The sequence below is a fragment of the Bos javanicus genome, chromosome 1 (assembly GCF_032452875.1).
Source record: "Bos javanicus breed banteng chromosome 1, ARS-OSU_banteng_1.0, whole genome shotgun sequence".
In the NCBI taxonomy this organism is placed as follows: domain Eukaryota; kingdom Metazoa; phylum Chordata; class Mammalia; order Artiodactyla; family Bovidae; genus Bos; species Bos javanicus.
Genome location: NC_083868.1, coordinates 71,841,429 through 71,859,161, shown reverse-complemented (window position 1 = coordinate 71,859,161; position 17,733 = coordinate 71,841,429). Strand labels below are relative to the sequence as shown.

General features: G+C 36.8%; 1 protein-coding gene across 16 annotated transcripts in view; it reads left to right on the top strand.

Annotated features, from left to right (window-relative positions):
• Positions 1-17,733, top strand: part of DLG1 (discs large MAGUK scaffold protein 1) — a 271,051-nt gene that overhangs the window by 157,256 nt on the left and 96,062 nt on the right. For all 16 annotated transcript variants that reach the window (XM_061411876.1, XM_061411915.1, XM_061411922.1 and 13 more), the window contains 4 exons: positions 1,579-1,629; positions 4,396-4,520; positions 10,347-10,516; positions 11,672-11,808. In XM_061411876.1, coding sequence (XP_061267860.1) covers positions 1,579-1,629; positions 4,396-4,520; positions 10,347-10,516; positions 11,672-11,808 — 483 coding nt within the window. The remainder of the gene's footprint in view (positions 1-1,578; positions 1,630-4,395; positions 4,521-10,346; positions 10,517-11,671; positions 11,809-17,733) is intronic.

The window sequence follows — 17,733 nt, the reverse complement described above, 5'->3', positions numbered from 1 at the left end:
AAAAGACTGGAAGACCAAAAACTGCCTCATTTATCATTTGCCAACAGTCAGTGCCAATTGCTGGGTAGAAATGCAGCTGGGGCTTTTGGCCAGAGGTCTTTGATGCTCCTTCATTTAAATCACCTCGTAGGGTCTTTGAACTTCCTCACATTACAGGTTCTGAATTCATAGAAGGTGCATTCTTATAACAAGGCGGACACTACAAGGCATCACATGACCTATATTCCCAAATCGCAGAGCATTATTTGTGCCACTCTCTGTTTAGCAGAAGTCATCTGCTGCTGCTGCTAAGTCGCTTCAGTCGTGTCTGACTCTGTGCGACCCCATAGATGGCAGCCCACCAGACTCCTCCGTCCCTGGGATTCTCCAGGCAAGAGTACTGGAGTGGGTTGCCATTTCCTTCTCCAATGCATGAAAGTGAAAAGTGAAAGTGAAGTCACTCAGTCGTGCCCGACTCTTAGCGACCCCATGGACTGCAGCCCACCAGGCTCCTCCGCCCATGGGATTTTCCAGGCAAGAGTACTGGAGTGGGTTGCCATTGCCTTCTCCAAGAAGTCATCTAGAACCTGCCTAGATCCAAGGGAAGGGGAAATAGATAACATCTCTTGATGGTAGGGTGGTTTAATCATATTGCAGAAGAGCACTTAGAATGGAAGATGGGAGGCATATAGAGATTCAGTTTATCACAATCTGTATTTGACTTATGAGATTACTTTGCTCAGTTTCATACCACCAGAAAGATTATAGAGGTGAGAACTTGAAGGAAATGTAAAGGACAGAGCAAATCATTTAAATTTAATGGTATATAAGGCTCATGAAGAGGGGAGACACATGTTTGGAATGAAGTTGAATCATGATTTGGATCAGTTCGTACAGAGCCTTGTATGAGAGTTTCAGAGAATTTTGGAGAAGTATGTGATACATGGGTTCCATGAAGATCCATCTGTGTAAAACACATTAGAATGATTTGAGCAGTGAAGAATAGTAATCTAAGAGATGGAGTAGATTACATTTGCTATAGCCCAGAAGAGATTAATAACAACTTGAACCAAAGTGATAAAAACGAAAATGAAGAGGTGATGGTTTTCAGGAACAACTGAAGTATTTAAGTCAGGAGGAATTGGTAGCTATTTAGATGTGTGAATTAAAGGGAAGAACAGGGTCAAGAGTTCAGTATTAAAAGCTGAGTGTACCCTTTCTGTATTTGAAAGTCACAGTATCATAAATGTCATTAATCACATTTGCACTGTTCCATTCCTTGAAAATCTTTCTCAGAATTATTAGAATCAAGCCAAGTTATTTGATTACTATCACATTTAGCAGGGTTTCATTTAACGGGCTCTGTGACAATCTGGAAGGGTGAGATGGGGAGGGAGGTGGGAGGGAGGTTTGGAAGAGAAGGGACATGGGTCTACCTATGGCTGATTCTTGTTGATGTATGACAAAAAAAAACACAAAATTCTATGAACAGTTATCCTTCTATTTTAAAAAAAAATTGGGAAAAAAAAGAAATACAAAAATTGTCTTGTCATTTTAAATTTTACACTCTAAATTTCCATGCTTCTTTTCCCCTATTAGGTTAATGGCACTGATGCAGATTATGAATATGAAGAAATCACACTTGAAAGGGTAAAAGCCTATTCATTATCTTAAGCTTTAATGAAAAGAAATCTGTTTCTTTAAAGAACTCTTAAATATTACTGCTCTTTCATATAGAATCTAAGGAAGATCATCTTTCAAAAGCAGAACCATGTAATATTAGTTTCTTTAATAAATCCACATATCATAAAATTAGCTGTGGTATTTTCATGTTGCTTTTGAACATGTATGAACATGTGGCTTTTCTTTAAGAACTTTTTTAAAAGGTTAACTTTTATTTAAAAATTTTTAGATTTGTAGAAAAGTAGTACAAAGGGTTTCCATTTACCCTAGACTCAGTTTCACCAATTTATTAACATCTTAAAATACTAAAATACATTTGTTTCAACCAGTGAAGTAACACTGATACATTATTATCAACTTAAGTTTATACTTTATTTGAATTTCCTTTTTGTTTTTCTCTTCCAGAATCCTATCTGGAATATCATATTACGTTTAGTTATTATGTCTTCTTGTGCTGCTCTAGACTGACAATACCTCAAATTTTCTCAGTTTTTATTTTATTATTTAGTTTTCATATAATGAAGTATTATTTATTTTAAATGAGTATTTTGTCTCTTGAGCTAATAACTTGATCATTGTATCAGTTTTGTTTCCTAGAAAAATAATAACCATAGGATTACTGGAAAAGACCTTACTGAAAACTTCTTATTATGCATTCCCTAGTCAGAAAATAACTTACAGGTGCAATTCAGATGTAGGGAGATGAAGGAAATGTGGGTTCAATCCCTGGGTTGGGAAGATCCCCTGGAGAAGGGAATGGCAACCCACTCCAGTATTCTTGCCTGGAGAATCCCATGGACAGAGTAGTCTGGTGGGCTACAGTCCACGGGGTCAAAAATAGTCAGACATGACTAAACTCATGCACGCACACTCACAATTCAGATGTGTGGATTTTCTTGATATATTTTCCCCTTAAGAATATCTGCATTCAATTGATGCTATATTTTAGCAGTGTCACCTTGTCTGACCATCATTTTTGGAAAATGAGGTGCTTTACATAAGTGACTTTTCTAAGTAACTGAATATCTGTGTATTTGAAGTTCCTAAAGGATTAGATTTATGTTTGTAGCCAGATAAACTGAGTGAAAATAGACCTCAGAGGGTCTTTTACATGTGTAATAGATTTTATACTGACTGTTTACCTGAATTTGGGCCACCTATTCAAGTGAGGTAGCTGACTGAGTCTTACAAGTAAACAATATTAATGTATTATGCACATTTTAATGTGGCATTTTGTTGGTTTCCCCCCCAGCTTTATTGAGATTTCTTGACATAATCCTAACTTTTTACCTCATTCATGTTTTCATTTTTTCCTAGTACCTTTTAAATTCTTTTAGTCAGAACTGTACTTTGTATTTTTCACTGATTAAAGGACTTGAATACCAGGAATTTGGGAGATATTGTTAAAGTGTACAAACTTGGAATTAGATGATGAATAAGTTTCAGACTTCTTATATGCACAGCATAGTGAATGTAGTCAACAATACTGTATTATATACTTCAGAATTGCAAGAGACTAGTTCTTAAATGTTCTCACCATAAAAAATAATGACAATTATGTGACCTCATAGAGGTGTTAGCTAAATAAAGCTAGTACATAAAGTGGTAATCTAAATAAAGTAAGCTAAATAAAGTGGTAATCATATTGTTCTATATAAATATATCAAATCAACATGTTATATACCTAAAACCTACACAAAATTATTTGTAATTATTTCTTGATTTTTTAAAGCAAATAAAAAAGAATACCTGAGTATCTTGGTGTTCCCATACAACCTTTTTATACTATTTACTGCCACTTTAGTAACTTTTAAAGAGTTTAGACTGGAAAAATTTTTTTATTAAAATAGAATTTTAGGACTATCATAATTGAGTGAAATCTTAAGGTATTTTATATAGTTTAGTAATACATCCAGATTCACCCACTAATTTGAACTCACTGAAAACCAAAGTTAAATCATTGTTGAAAAAATAAATGTCTAATACCTTTGAGATCAGTTTTTCTTTTTGTACCGGTAGAGAACCCTTCCTTCAAAGAAAATATTCAAAAATCAGTACATAAAATGAGCAAGAAGCAATGCTGCTTTGGCAAAATTAACTTTGCTGTCAAGAAAGCTTACCAATGTTAAATTATCTAGTTAGACTTTCAGTATTTAAAAAATGCCTTTTGCTAGTCAGGTAGGTTTCTTGGTTAAACACCTCAAGGATGATGGCAGTGTTACTTAACTGATAAAATTTGGTAATTTTAAAATAAGTTGATGGCAAAGTTAGCAGAAGCAAAGCCCCACCAAGTATCCCCTTCTTAACAGGCTGAAATAATATATCGATATTACCTACTTGGAAATAACAGCAGCACAAGGATCACTTAAGCGTTTTCCTCTTGGGATCAATTTGCCTTACCAAACATGAGCTAGATGCAGTCTAAAAGAAAGAGACCTGATAGTGACACCTCTACAAGGAAGAACTGTGCATACTTTTAAGAAAGAATTGTAGACTAAACTCTGAAAGTACTCGGTACATCTTCAGCGTCACCTATTCAGCAGTAATACCCCTGAATTCATAGAGAAAAGAATAGCTTTCCTTGTATTTTTTAATTTAAAAGTCATCTTACTCCCTATATATATATGCCTTTATATGCATGTTGCCTATGTTAGTACAGTTTCTAGGTCATATAGTGACAGGAACCTATCAATAATTTTTTTTCAATGTCACTTTTTCCCCCTCTGTTCCCAGGGAAATTCAGGGCTTGGTTTCAGCATTGCAGGAGGTACAGACAACCCACACATTGGAGATGACTCAAGTATTTTCATTACTAAAATTATTGCAGGGGGAGCAGCTGCCCAAGATGGAAGATTGCGGTATGTTTTGTACTTGATGTTGTGATACAAAATCTTCTTTGTATCTTTTTCTTGAGAGAAAATAAACAATAAATACAAATAAGAAATATTATCATAATAACTAACATATGGTAGATGCTCAAAAATCAAATGAATGAATGAGATAATTATGCTTTAAGCATTGTTTCCCTCTTTTCATTTAGGAATTCAGTTTTATCTTAGAAATTAAACATTTGGAATAATAATTTTGATTAATGATTTAAATATTACTGAGCAAATGTGTAGAAATTGTAGATTTCCCATTGTATTTTCAGTTATTTTCTGGGTGGGGAACATGTATAAACTTACTTAAGGTTTCAGTTCAGTTCAGTCGCTGGGTCGTGTCCGACTCTTTGCGACCCCATAAATTACAGCATGCCGGGCCTCCCTCTCCATCACCAACTCCTGGAGTTTACCCACACTCATGTCCATCGAGTCAGTGATTCCATCCAGCCATTTCATCCTCTGTCATCCCCTCATCTTCCTGCCCCCAATCCCTCCCAGCAACAGAGTCTTTTCCAATGAGTCAACTCTTAGCATGAGGTGGCCAAAGTATTGGAGTTTCAGCTTTAGCATCAGTCCTTCCAAAGAACACCCAGGACTGATCTCCTTTAGAACGGACTTGTTGGATCTCCTTGCAGTCCAAGGGACTCTAGAGTCTTCTCCAACACTGCAGTTCTAACGCATCAATTCTTCGGCGCTCAGCTTTTTTCACAGTCGAACTTTCACATCCATACATGACTACTGGAAAAACCATAGCCTTGACTAGACGGACCTTTGTTGGCAAAGTAATGTCTCTGCTTTAGAATATGCTATCTAGGTTGGTCATTGGAGAAGGCAGTGGGACCCTACTCCAGTACTCTTGCCTGGAAAATCCCATGGACGGAGGAGCCTGGTAGGCTGCAGTCCATGAGGTCGCTAAAAGTCTGACACAACTGAGCGACTTCACTTTCACTTTTCACTTTCATGCATTGGAGAAGGAAATGGCAACCCACTCCAATGTTCTTGCCTTGGAGAATCCCAGGGATGGGGGAGCCTGGTGGGCTGCCGTCTGTGGGGTCGCACAGAGTTGGATACGACTGAAGCGACTTAGCAGCAAGTTGGCATAACTTTCCTTCCAAGGACTAAGCGTCTTTTAATTTCATGGCTGCAGTCACCATCTGCAGTGATTTTGGAGCCCCCCAAAAATAAAGTCTGACATTGTTTCCACTGTTTCCCCATCTATTTGCCATGAAGTGATGGGACTACATGCCATAATCTTAGTTTTCTGAATGTTGAACTTTAAGCCAACTTTTTCACTCTTCCTCTTTCACTTTCATTAAAAGGCTTTTTAGTTCCTCTTCACTTTCTGCCATAAGGGTTGTGTCATCTGCATATCTGAGGTTATTGATATTTCTCCCAGCAATCTTGATTCCAGCTTGTGCTTCTTCCAGCCCACCATTTCTCATGATGTACTCTCCATGTAAGTTGAATAAGCAGGGTAGGGAATCATATATATCCTGAGTTTTTATCTCATACCTGGTGGCTCAGGTGGTAAAGAATTTGCCTGCAGTGCAATAGACCCAGGTTGTTTGATCCTTGGATTGGGAAGATTCCCTGGAGAAGGGAATGGCTATGCACTCCATATTCTTGTCTGGAGAATCCCTTGGACAGATGAGCCTGGTGGGCTATAGTCCCTGGCGTCACAAAGAGTTGGACACGACTGAGCGAATAACACACACACACACATGCACCACAAAGAGAAAAGATGAATGCAAACTTTAAGTAAATTAACCTATTTCCTAAATTGAATAAATGTAAGTACCTGGTCTTTTGTTTAATGTTCCATTTCAGAAGATATCCTTAGTATCTTGTTAAACAAAGATCTTTGGCATCTTTGTTGTTTCCTTAGACATAATCATAGATCATAGATTGTGGCACTTTTCCTGTTGCCTTGTTTGTTGTTTTTTACACATGGTGACAGTTTTCTAAAAATTTTAGAACTAAAATTTTATATGGTCTGTGAGAAAGAATATTTTATTTTAAGGCTATTGGTGCCTTATGCAGCTCTTCAGTTTCTAAACTTCTCACTGAATATGACAAGTTGTATATTAATGAAGTTAGATATAAAATTAATAATTTGAATATTCATGTAAATGTAGGCATATACTTCCTGATTTTGTTATTTGCCTTTTATTTGTGCTTCTTGTATGAAAATTAAAATGTTCCATTTGTTCCACTGGAGAACTGACCTGTAGTACTAACTGTAAGGTATCACTGTCTTTGGATATAGAATTTCTTTTCTCTAAACTTAATTTGATATATTATAGAAGTTTAGCATGATCACTTGAAATATTTTAATTGGGTTTTGTTCCCCTTCCCTGCCCAATATGAGATGACCATCTTTTTGTTTTCTACATGAATAGCATGCGATTGAAACTAAGGTCAATTTATTTATTTTTTATTGAAGTATAATTGCTTCACAATGTTGTGTTCATTTCTGTTGAATAACACAGTAAATCAGCTATATGTGCACATATATCCCCTCCCTCCTTGGACCTCCATCCCGCCACTCTAGGTCATCACATAGTCCCGAGCTGAGTCCCTGTGCCACGTAGCCGCTTCCCACTAGCTATCTGTTTCACACATGGTAGTGTTTATGTCAGTGCTACTCTCAGTTCATCTCACCCTCTCCTTCCAGCTGAGTGGTTCACAAATCTGTCCTCTATGTCTGCATCTGTATTCCTACCCTGTACATAGGTTCATCAGTACCATTTTTCTAGATTTCATATATGTGTGTGTGTGTTAATGTATGATATTTGTTCTTCTGGTTCTGACTTACTTCAGTATGACAGACTCTAGGTTCACCCACATCAATACAAATGACCCAAGTTCATTCCTTTTGATGGTGCAGTAATATTCCATGGTATATATGTACCACATCTTCTTTATCCATTCATCTGTTGCTGGACATTTCAGTTGCTTCCATGTTCTGGCTGTTGTAAATAGTGCTGCAGTAAACATTGGGGTACATGTATATTTTTTATTACAGTTTTCTCAGGGTATATCCCCAGTGGTGGGATTGTTGGGTATTATGGCAGTTCTACTTTTTAGTTTTTTAAGGAACCTCCATACTGTTCTCCATCATGACTGTATCAATTTACATTCCCACCAACAGTACAGGAGAGATCCCTTTCTTCACACCCTCTCCAAAATTTATTGTTTGTAGATCTTTTGATGACCACTTTGACTGGTGTGAGATGATACCTTGTTGTGGTTTTGATTTGCATTTATCTAATAATTAGTGAAGTTGAGCAACTTTTTACATGTTTGTTAGCCATCTATATATATCTTCTTTGTAGAAATGTCTGTTCAGGTCTTCCACCCATTTTTGTATTGGATAGTTTGAGGTTTTTTTTGTATTGAGCATGAGCTCCTTTTGTATTTTGGAGATTAATCCATTTTCAGTTGTTTCATTTGCAAGTATTTTCTCCCATTCTGAGGGTTATCTTTTTCTCTTATTTATGATTTTCATTGCTGTGCAAAAGCTTTTAAGTTTATCAGGTCTCATTTGTTTATTTTTATTCCTATTACTCTAGGAAGTAGATCAAAAAGCATCTTGCTGTCATTTATGTCAAAGAGTGTTCTGCCTATGTTTTCCACCAAGAGTTTTGTAATGTCTGACCTTACATTTAGGTCTTTAATCCATTTTGAGTTTATTTTTGTCCATGGTGTTAGGAAATGTTCTAATTTCATGCTTTTACATATAGTTGTCCAGTTTTCCCAGCATAACTTATTAAAGAGACTGTTTTATCCACTGTATAGTTTTGCCTCCTTTGTCAAAGATAAGGTGTACCCACAGGTGCATGGATTTATCTCTGGGCTTTCTATCTTGTTCCATTGATCTGTATTTCTGTTTTTGTGCCAGTACCATACTATCTTGATTACTGTAGCTTTGTAGTATAGTATAACATCAGGGAGCTTGATACCTCCAGCTCCATTTTTCTTTCTCAAGATTGCTTTGGCTATTTGGAGTCTCTTTTTAAATTAATGTACTTATGGCTTTGTACTAGGTTTTCATTGCTGGGTTTCTCTAGTTTTGGTGAGTGGAGTCGACTTTTCGTTGCAATGAGTGGAAGCTACACTTCCCATTTCAATGGCTTCTCTTGTTGAAGAGCACCAGCTCTAGAGTACGTTGGTTTCAGCATCTATGGCACATAGGCTTAGTTGCTCCATGGCACATGGAATCTTTCCTGACCAGGGATTGAACCTGTGTTTCCTGCCTTGGCAGGCGGATTCTTAACCATTGGACCACCATGGAAGTCCTTGTCAGAGTCTTTTGTGTTTCCATATAAATTGTTAACAAAATTTTTCTATTGGGTTGGCCAAAAAGTTTGTTTGGGTTTTTCCATACAGTCGTAGGGAAAAATCAGAACAAACTTTTTGGTCAACTCAAAAGTTGTATGAAAAGTACCATTGGTAATTTGATAGGAATTTCATTGAATCTGTAGATTGTTTTCGGTTAGTATAGTCATTTTCACAATGTTGAATCTTCTAATCCAAGAATGTGGTATATCTCTCCATCTTTGTGTCATCTTTGATTTTGTTTCATTAGTGTCTTCTGGTTTTCTGCATACAGGTCTTTTGCCTCCTTGGGCAGATTTATGTTTAGGTATTTTGTTCTTTTTGTTGCAGTTGTAAATGGGATTGTTTCCTTAATTTCTCTTTTTGATTTCTCATTGTTAGTGTGTAGAAATGCAGAGATTTCTGTGTATTAATTTTGTATCTGCCACTTTACTAAACTCATTGATTAGCTCTAATCGTTTTCTGATGGCTCTATCTATATATAGTATCATGTCATCTGCAAACAGTGACAGTTTTATTTTTTCTTTTCCAATTTGGATTTCTTTTATTTCTATTTCTTCTTTGCTTGCCATGACTAGGACTTCCAAAAACTTTGTTGAATAATAGTGGCAAGAGTGGGTACCCTTGTTCCTGATCTTAGAGGAAATGCTTTCAGTGTTTCACCATTGAGAATAATGTTTGCTGTGGGTTTGTCATGTATAGCCTTTATTATGTTGAGGTAGGTTTCCTGTATGTCCACTTTCTGGAGAGTTTTTTTATCATATATACATGTTGAATTTTGTCAAAAGCTTTTTCTGCATCTATTGAGATTATCGTGTGGTTTTTATCCTTTGATTTGTTAATATGGTATATCACATTAATTGATTTGCATATATTGAAGAATCCCTGCATCTCTGGGGTGAACCCCACGTGGAGATCAGTTTATTTTTTAATAAATCAATCAATTAATCTGATTTTCCACTGTGACGTTAAGCTAGTTATTCAGTCTAAGCCTTAGATTTCTTATCTTTGAATCACTGCTCTACTGGTCATTATCTGGGTGGCTTTGGGAATGTTATTTAAACTTTGTGCCTCAGTTTTTCCATGTGTAAAATAGGGATATAGATAGATCCACCTTACAGGTTGTTGTAAGGGTTAAAACACTAAAAGAAGTTTGTAGCTTGTGATTAGTACTAAATAAGTATTTTCTGTTTTTCTAAAGTATTTTAATTTCTGTACATAGACAGCTGTCATTATCATTTAATATTTTTGTAAAATAATCTATTATTTGCACTATTTCCTTTGATGGCCCTTGAGAAATGTTTGTATTTATATAAGTATTTGATATATTGAAATTTAACATGAAGTTTCTTCTCAGAAAAAATCGTAGTAGTTAACCTTAAAAATGTGAAAATAAAAATTGGCAAAGTGAAAAATCAATATTAAATTTTTAATATTTCATTTTTATTTTTAATTTTTCCTTAGAGTCAATGACTGTATTTTGCGAGTAAATGAAATAGATGTTCGTGATGTAACACATAGCAAAGCAGTTGAAGCATTGAAAGAAGCAGGATCTATTGTACGCTTGTATGTAAAAAGACGGAAACCAGTATCAGAAAAAATAATGGAGATAAAGCTCATTAAAGGTCCTAAAGGTATGAACTAAATCAAACAAAAACAAATTATTAAGTAAGAAATCTCTTAAGTGACATGTAACTCTTAAGTTATATATGACACACATTCTAAGATTAGCAATACTGGTAATCTATAGAATTTACTGAATTTGGAGGGGTGGGGCTTCCCTGGTGACTCCCATGGTAAAGAATCCACCTGCATTGTGGGAGACCAGGGTTTGATCCCTGGGTTGGGAAGATCCCCTGGAGAAGGGAACAGCTACCCACTTCGGTATTCCAGCCTAAAGAATTCTGTGGACAGAGGAGCCTGGCGGGCTACAGGCTGGCAGGCAAAGAGTCAGATATGACCGAGCAACTTTCACTTTCACTTTAGTGAATTTTATAATCTGTTACTTCTAATGATTTTTGTTTTAAGTAGCATTCGGCATAAACATTTTGAAGTCATGTATAGCATTAATATTAACTTGTAGTCATTAATCTACAAAGTATATTAAATACGGATACACAGGATAAAAGAAAATATTAATGAGCATATCATTAATAGTTATATCTGCAGTGAAGACTATTAGGATGTGATCTGAATTTTGAAAACATGGATGGAATTGAGGATAAATGGAAATACTGATTCTCATTCGTGGCTTCATGAAAAATGAATAGAGAGCTACAAGTTTGGTATTAAGGCCATGGGAATTATGAATTACTGAGATTCCTTACTTAAAAGTAATTCATAGAATATTGAAAAAGAACAAAAACATCTGCATTTCTGAAGCTGTTAGTTTTGCCCACCATTGATTTTTTTTTCCCTCAGTTGTTTTAATCTTGTGGAAGTATTAAAAGTGTTAGTAAGAAATGCAATTATGATGGAAACAAAAGTGAAACAATTCTACATGAATTCTTTGACCTAACACAAATGCATGAGACACTTTAAGAAGTACCTAGGAGGGAAGGGGAAGGTACTTACTTGTAACTGTAGGAGCACTTAATTTGTAATTGCCCCTGATTACAAAATACTTAGGATTTTAAAAATAGGTAAATAGATTTCTTTTGTATTTTAAAAAGGATTAGTTTGGTGAAATTATCACCTTATAGAATCTGTTTTCTACTTTTTAGTCATTTCTTTCTGAACTTAGGTTTACATTTATGGGTAAAATTGTAAAACTAGTGTTTTCCAAACAGGTCTTGGGTTTAGCATTGCTGGAGGTGTTGGAAATCAGCATATTCCTGGGGATAATAGCATCTATGTAACCAAAATAATTGAAGGAGGAGCAGCTCATAAAGATGGTAAACTTCAGATTGGAGATAAACTTTTAGCAGTAAGTATAAAAAATCCATTGTTTTAAAAATCACTTTGATGTCTTTTTTTCCTGAAAGACTGAAATTCTACATGCCAAAAATATTTAAATGACATTTACACAGGTGAATACTAGCCTTTCTTTACTCAGGACCTGAAAAATGACTCTTCATTATCTGTTTGCTATTTCCATTCCCTCTGCTAGGTCCCTTCTCTTTTTCTTTTATCCTATTTAGGAGCTTGGATGCACAAAATTATTTATTCATAATCCTTAGGTTCATAACACTATCATCCTTAGTCGTGTGTGACCTTCTTTTTCCCTTTCTTGTTCTAATCTATAATTTTTATTTATAATATAATGAAAACTGCTAGTTATTATCCAACCCAAAAACTAGAATATCAACAGTTTGTGTTTCTCATTCTTTTGCTTTTTAAAGATTGCTTAATCACATACATATGCCTAAGTGTTTTGTTTAGTATTGTTTTGAAAAAAAATTTAAAGGCTGTTGTGCAGTATGTAGTCTTTTAATACTTTTTCCCTCAATATTGTTTTATTGAGATTTATCCATATTGCTGCCTAGAGTTGAGATTTAGTTATTTCCTCTCTTCATAATATTCTATTCTGAAACTATAGACTATATCACAATTTATTTATCTAATCTTCATTAATAACTGTCTTAATTCATGTTCCCTACAAAAACAAACCTGAAGAAAAGCTACTGTGCTAAGGTATTATTTGGAGGTAGAACTTCAGAGAAGCTGGAGTGAGTGGAAATGAAAAGGGAGGCAGAGAATGAGGGAAAGCCAATACAAGGTATTATGTTTCTAAGCTGGCTGTAATTTCATAAGAAAATATAGCTGGTTTCTTACCATATAGGACAGTCTTCCAGGCAGGCAATGTGGAACTGCTAAACCTTAGATCCTGCTATCCAAGCAAAAGATAGGATTGATCTCCTGGCCCCTCTTAGTCTCCTCTCGTTATTTAGAGTCTACCCCATAGGGGTTAACTGTCCTGGATTCTTGGCTGTGTTACCCGGCCCCTCTGGATGAATACTAGGAAGGCCAGCTCCCACACTCTGGCACTACACTTCCTCTGAACCCAGAAGTGTTGAAAGAGCTAGAGCCTCGGTGGTCTAGACACATCATATGTGGTCTTCTGATATGTTACTGCTCTCATTATGTGGAACATGTGAGCCATGCCCTCGCCCAGCCTTTACTACAGAAGAGGTTGAAATAGTTCGTAATGGTAGGAGACAAGATAAGAGTAGCAATAGCCAGGGCTGTCTTGTAAGCAAGCAGCCAAGGCCTAGTGGGAAGGTAGGCTCAAGTGAATCTGGAAAGGCTTACAAAGTCTGATATAGTGGTGATTTGGGTTCTTTCCTCTTACTTATTTATTTGCCCTTTTGAATACCTCTGCTAAGAATAGCTGCTAGTTATTTCTGCTAGTTAATGATAGTGAAGAGGAAGAAACTGTCCTCCAACTGCTTTTCTCTAACTTATCCTCTCATGGCTATGACTTGTCACTCTTTTCCCCAAGCTACAACCAGCACTCCTTCATCTTCACATATATACACAAACCCCACATACACATACACCAGTTCCAGACAACCTTTCTCCACTAGGTTTCTCATTCTTTTTTTAATTTATTTTTTAAAAATTTCTTATGTCCTCCTTTATAGTTTCTGCAGAATCAATTTTAAGAATTTTTAAGAATTTTAAGAATAGGAAACAAGAAATTTACACTGAATTTGCCATTTAATGAGGCTTTTGTTGCCAAATGCCACTGAAATTATTCAGTTTTATCTGTCACTTTAATTGATGAATCAGGCATTTGACACACCTTTTGCCTTCTTAAAACACTCTTTTCCAATTTCCATACTAGTCACCCTCTATCTTGCTATTCCTTTTAACTCACTGGCCATTCCTTCTCATTCTCCTTTCTGATGCATCTTTTCCCTAACCTCTAAACATTGCACATTTTCTTTTCTCTTTGACAGGTAGTAAATAGCTTACTAGGTCTCTTTGTACATGGTAGTAATAAGTATTGTTTTCTGAACTTCAGTCTCCTTATGTATATCTCAAGAGTCATCTCAAATATACAATTGGCCTTCTGTGTCCATGGGTTCCACATCTGTGGATTTAACCAACTGAGGATCAAAAATACTTGCAGGAAGAATTCCAAAAAGTTCTCAAAACCCTAAATGTATTGGCTGTAGGCTGACAGCTAGTCACATGGTGTTTATATTGCATTAGGTATGATAAGTAGTCTGGAGATGATTTAAGTAAGAGAGGGTGTGTTGTTCACTCACTAAGTCATGTCTGACACTTAGCAACCCCATGGACTACAGCATGCCAGGCTTCCCTGTCCTTTACTGTCTCCTGGAGTTTGCTCAAACCCATGTCCATTGAGTTGGTGATGCCATCCAACCATCTCATCCTCTGACATCCCCTTCTCCACCTGCCCTCAATCTTTCCCAGCATCAAGGTCTTTTCAAATGAGTCAGTTCTTTGCATCAGGTGGCCAGAGGATTAGAGCTTCAGCATCAGTCCTTCCAATGAATGTTCAGGACTGATTTCCTTTAGGATTGACTGATTGAATCTCCTTGCTATCCAAGGGACTCTCAGGAGTCTTCTCTAGCACCACAATTCAAAAACATCAATTCTTTGGCACACACCTCTTTAGGGTCCAACTCTCATATCCATACATGACTACTGCAAAAACCTTATCTTTATCCTTATAAGGACCTTTGTCGGTAAGGTGATGTCTGCTTTTTAATATGCTGTCTAGGATTGCCATAACTTTTCTTCTAAGGAGCAAGTGTCTTTTATTTCATGGCTGCAGTCACCATCTGCAGTGATTTTGGAGCCCAAGAAAATAAAATCTGTCACTGTTTCCACTTTTTCCTCATCCATTTGCCATGAAGTGATTAGACCAGATGCCATGATCTTAGATTTTTGAATGTTGAGTTTTAAGCCAGCTTTTCACTGTCTCCTTTCACCATCATCAAGAGACTGTTTAGTTCCTCTTTGCTTTCTGCCACTAGAGTAGTATCATCAGCATATATGAGGGTATTGATATTTCTCCTCGCAATCTTGATTCCAATTTGTGATTGATCCAGCCCAGCATTTCACATTATGTACTCTGTATAGAAGTTAAATAAGCAGAGTGACAGTATACAGCCTTGACGTACTCCTTTCCCAATTTGGAACCAGTCCATTGTTCCATGTCCAGTTCCAGCTCTTTTTTCTTGATCTGCATACAGGTTTCTGAGGAGACAGTAAGGTGGTCTAGTATCCCCATATCTTTAAGAATTTTCCACAGTTTGTTGTGATCCACACAGTCAACGGCTTTAGCATGGTGAATTTTCTGGAATTCTCTTGCTTTCTCCATGATCCAGCAAATGTTGGCAGTTTGATCTCTGGTTCCTCTGCCTTTTCTAAATCCAGCTTGTACATCTGGAAGTTCTCGTTCACTTACTGCTGAAGCCTAACTTGAAGGATTTTGAGCATAACCTTGCTAGCATGTGAAATGAGCACAATTATACAGTAGTTTGAACATTCTTTGGAATTGCCCTTCTTTGGGATTAGAATGAAATGACCTTTTCTAGTCCTTTGGCCACTGCTGCGTTTTCCAAATTTGCTGACATATTGAGTGCAGCACTTTAGCATCTTTTAGGAGTGTTGTCATTTAGGATTTTAAGTAACTCAACCGTAATTCTATCACCTCCACTAGTTTTTTTTCTAGTAGAAAGAAATGCCTATTTGACTTCACACTCCAGGATGTCTGGCTCTAGGTGAGTGACCACACCATTGTGGTTATCTGGGTCATTAAGACCTTTTTTGTATAGTTCTTCCATGTATTCTAGCTACCTGTTTTTAATCTGTTTTGCTTCTGTTAGATCCTTATTGTTTCTGTCCTTTTTTGTGGCCATCCTTGTATGAAATTTTCCCTTGGTATCTCCAATATTCTTGAAGAGATCTCTAATCTTTCCCATTCTATTGTTTTCTCTTATTTCTTTGCATTGTTCACTGAAGAAGACTTATCTCTTCTTGCTATTCTCTGGACCTCTGCATTCAGTTGGGTATATCTTTCCTTTTCTCCATTGCCTTTCATTTCTCTTCTTTTCTCAGCTATCTGTAAGGCCTCCTTAAGACAGCCATTTTGCCTTCTTGCATTTCTTTTTCTTTGGGATGATGTTGGTCACCGTCTCCTGTACAGTGTTTTGAACCTCCATTACCGTCTGAGCCACTAGGGAAGCCCCCAAGGGACGCTATGTGTATGCAAATACTATTCCATTTTACATAGGAGCTTGAGAATCTGAAGAATTTTTTTTTATCCTTAAGAAGGGTAATTTGGGCACTGGGGTCATAGAATCATTCCCCCACAGATACCAAAGGACAACTGTATCTAAAAATAAACTTCCAAGTCACAGCAACCCCCCCAACCCTGCCACCCCCAATTCTGCACTTGGCATAATTTTCACATCTAATTAAATAGAAACTTTATCCTTCTATTTTGCCCAGGTCTGAAACTTTAGGATCATTCTCTTTCTTTCCCTCTCCACGTTGAATCCCTTAGCAAATCTTATTAGCTCTTTATTTAGTTATCTGGAGAAGGCAATGGCACCCCACTCCAGTACTTTGCCTGGAAAATCCCATGGATGGAGGAGCCTGATAGGCTGTAGTCCATGGGGTCACTAAGAGTTGGACACGACTTCACTTTCACTTTCACTTTTCCCTTTCATGCATTGGAGAAGGAAATGGCAACCCACTCCAGTGATCTTGCCTGGAGAATCCCAGGGATGGGGGAGCCTGGTGGCTGCCATCTATGGGGTTACACAGAGTCAGACACGACTGAAGTGACTTAGCAGCAGCAGCAGCATTCAGTTATCTAATGCTACATAAGAAAACACTAACATTAGTGACTAAAATGACAACAGTTATTTATTTACTTATACTTACGCAATTTGGATGGGTTTGGCCAGGACAGCATGTCTTGACTCCTTATAATGTCTACTGGGGCGGCTAAACTAGGGCCAGGGGTCCACTTTCAAGGTGGCTTATATATAGTGGAACATTTAGTTTTGCCTGTTAGCTGGGAGCTCAAGTGGGATGGCTAAGTTGGGCTTCTTAACAAGATGGCCAGGTTCCAAGAGAAACATACCACAAGTAAGCTTTCCAAGAAGATAGCTCTAATGTGTGGCATTTATTAATCCTCACTTTGTGTCATAGTTGCTAACGTCTCATTGCAGGCCATCAGATGAACAGTGTACCACAGGTGAATGACCATACAGCTGAAACCCTGCAAAGCTTTATTAGTAATCAGTGGGAAAGTTAGGATTGTTCTGTGACCTTTAGAAATTTCTGTCAAAACATTAAAAAAAAGCTACAGTCGGTTATAAAGTTGCATGTTAGAGAAATGGAAAATATACTAAAATGAACATTGGTTTAGTACATTATAATTTAAAACACTAGAAACAGTCTGTATGTTTAGAATGGATAATCATCCAGGACCTTTGTACAGCACAGGGAACTCTGCTCAGTGTTACGTGGCAGTCTGGATGGGAGGGAAATTAGGGGGAGAATGAATACATGTACATGTATGATTGAGTCCCTTTGCTGGCTGCCGGAAACTATCACAACATTGTTAATTGACTATACTCCAATATAAAATAAACAGTTCAAAGGCAAACATACACACCCAAAAAAGTGTTTACTGAAAAGAGGAACAGTCTAAACCTAATGCTAGCAGAAGAGAAAGGATTAGGGCAAAACTTAACAACATATGAAATAGGACAACCATAGAGAAACCAAAACTTGGGCCTTTGAAAAGATCAACAAAATTGACAAACCTTTAGCTAGACTGACAAAGAAAAAAATAACTCAAATTTCTATAAGTAGGAATGAAAGAGAGAGCATAAGCCAATACTTCTATTTATGACCAACT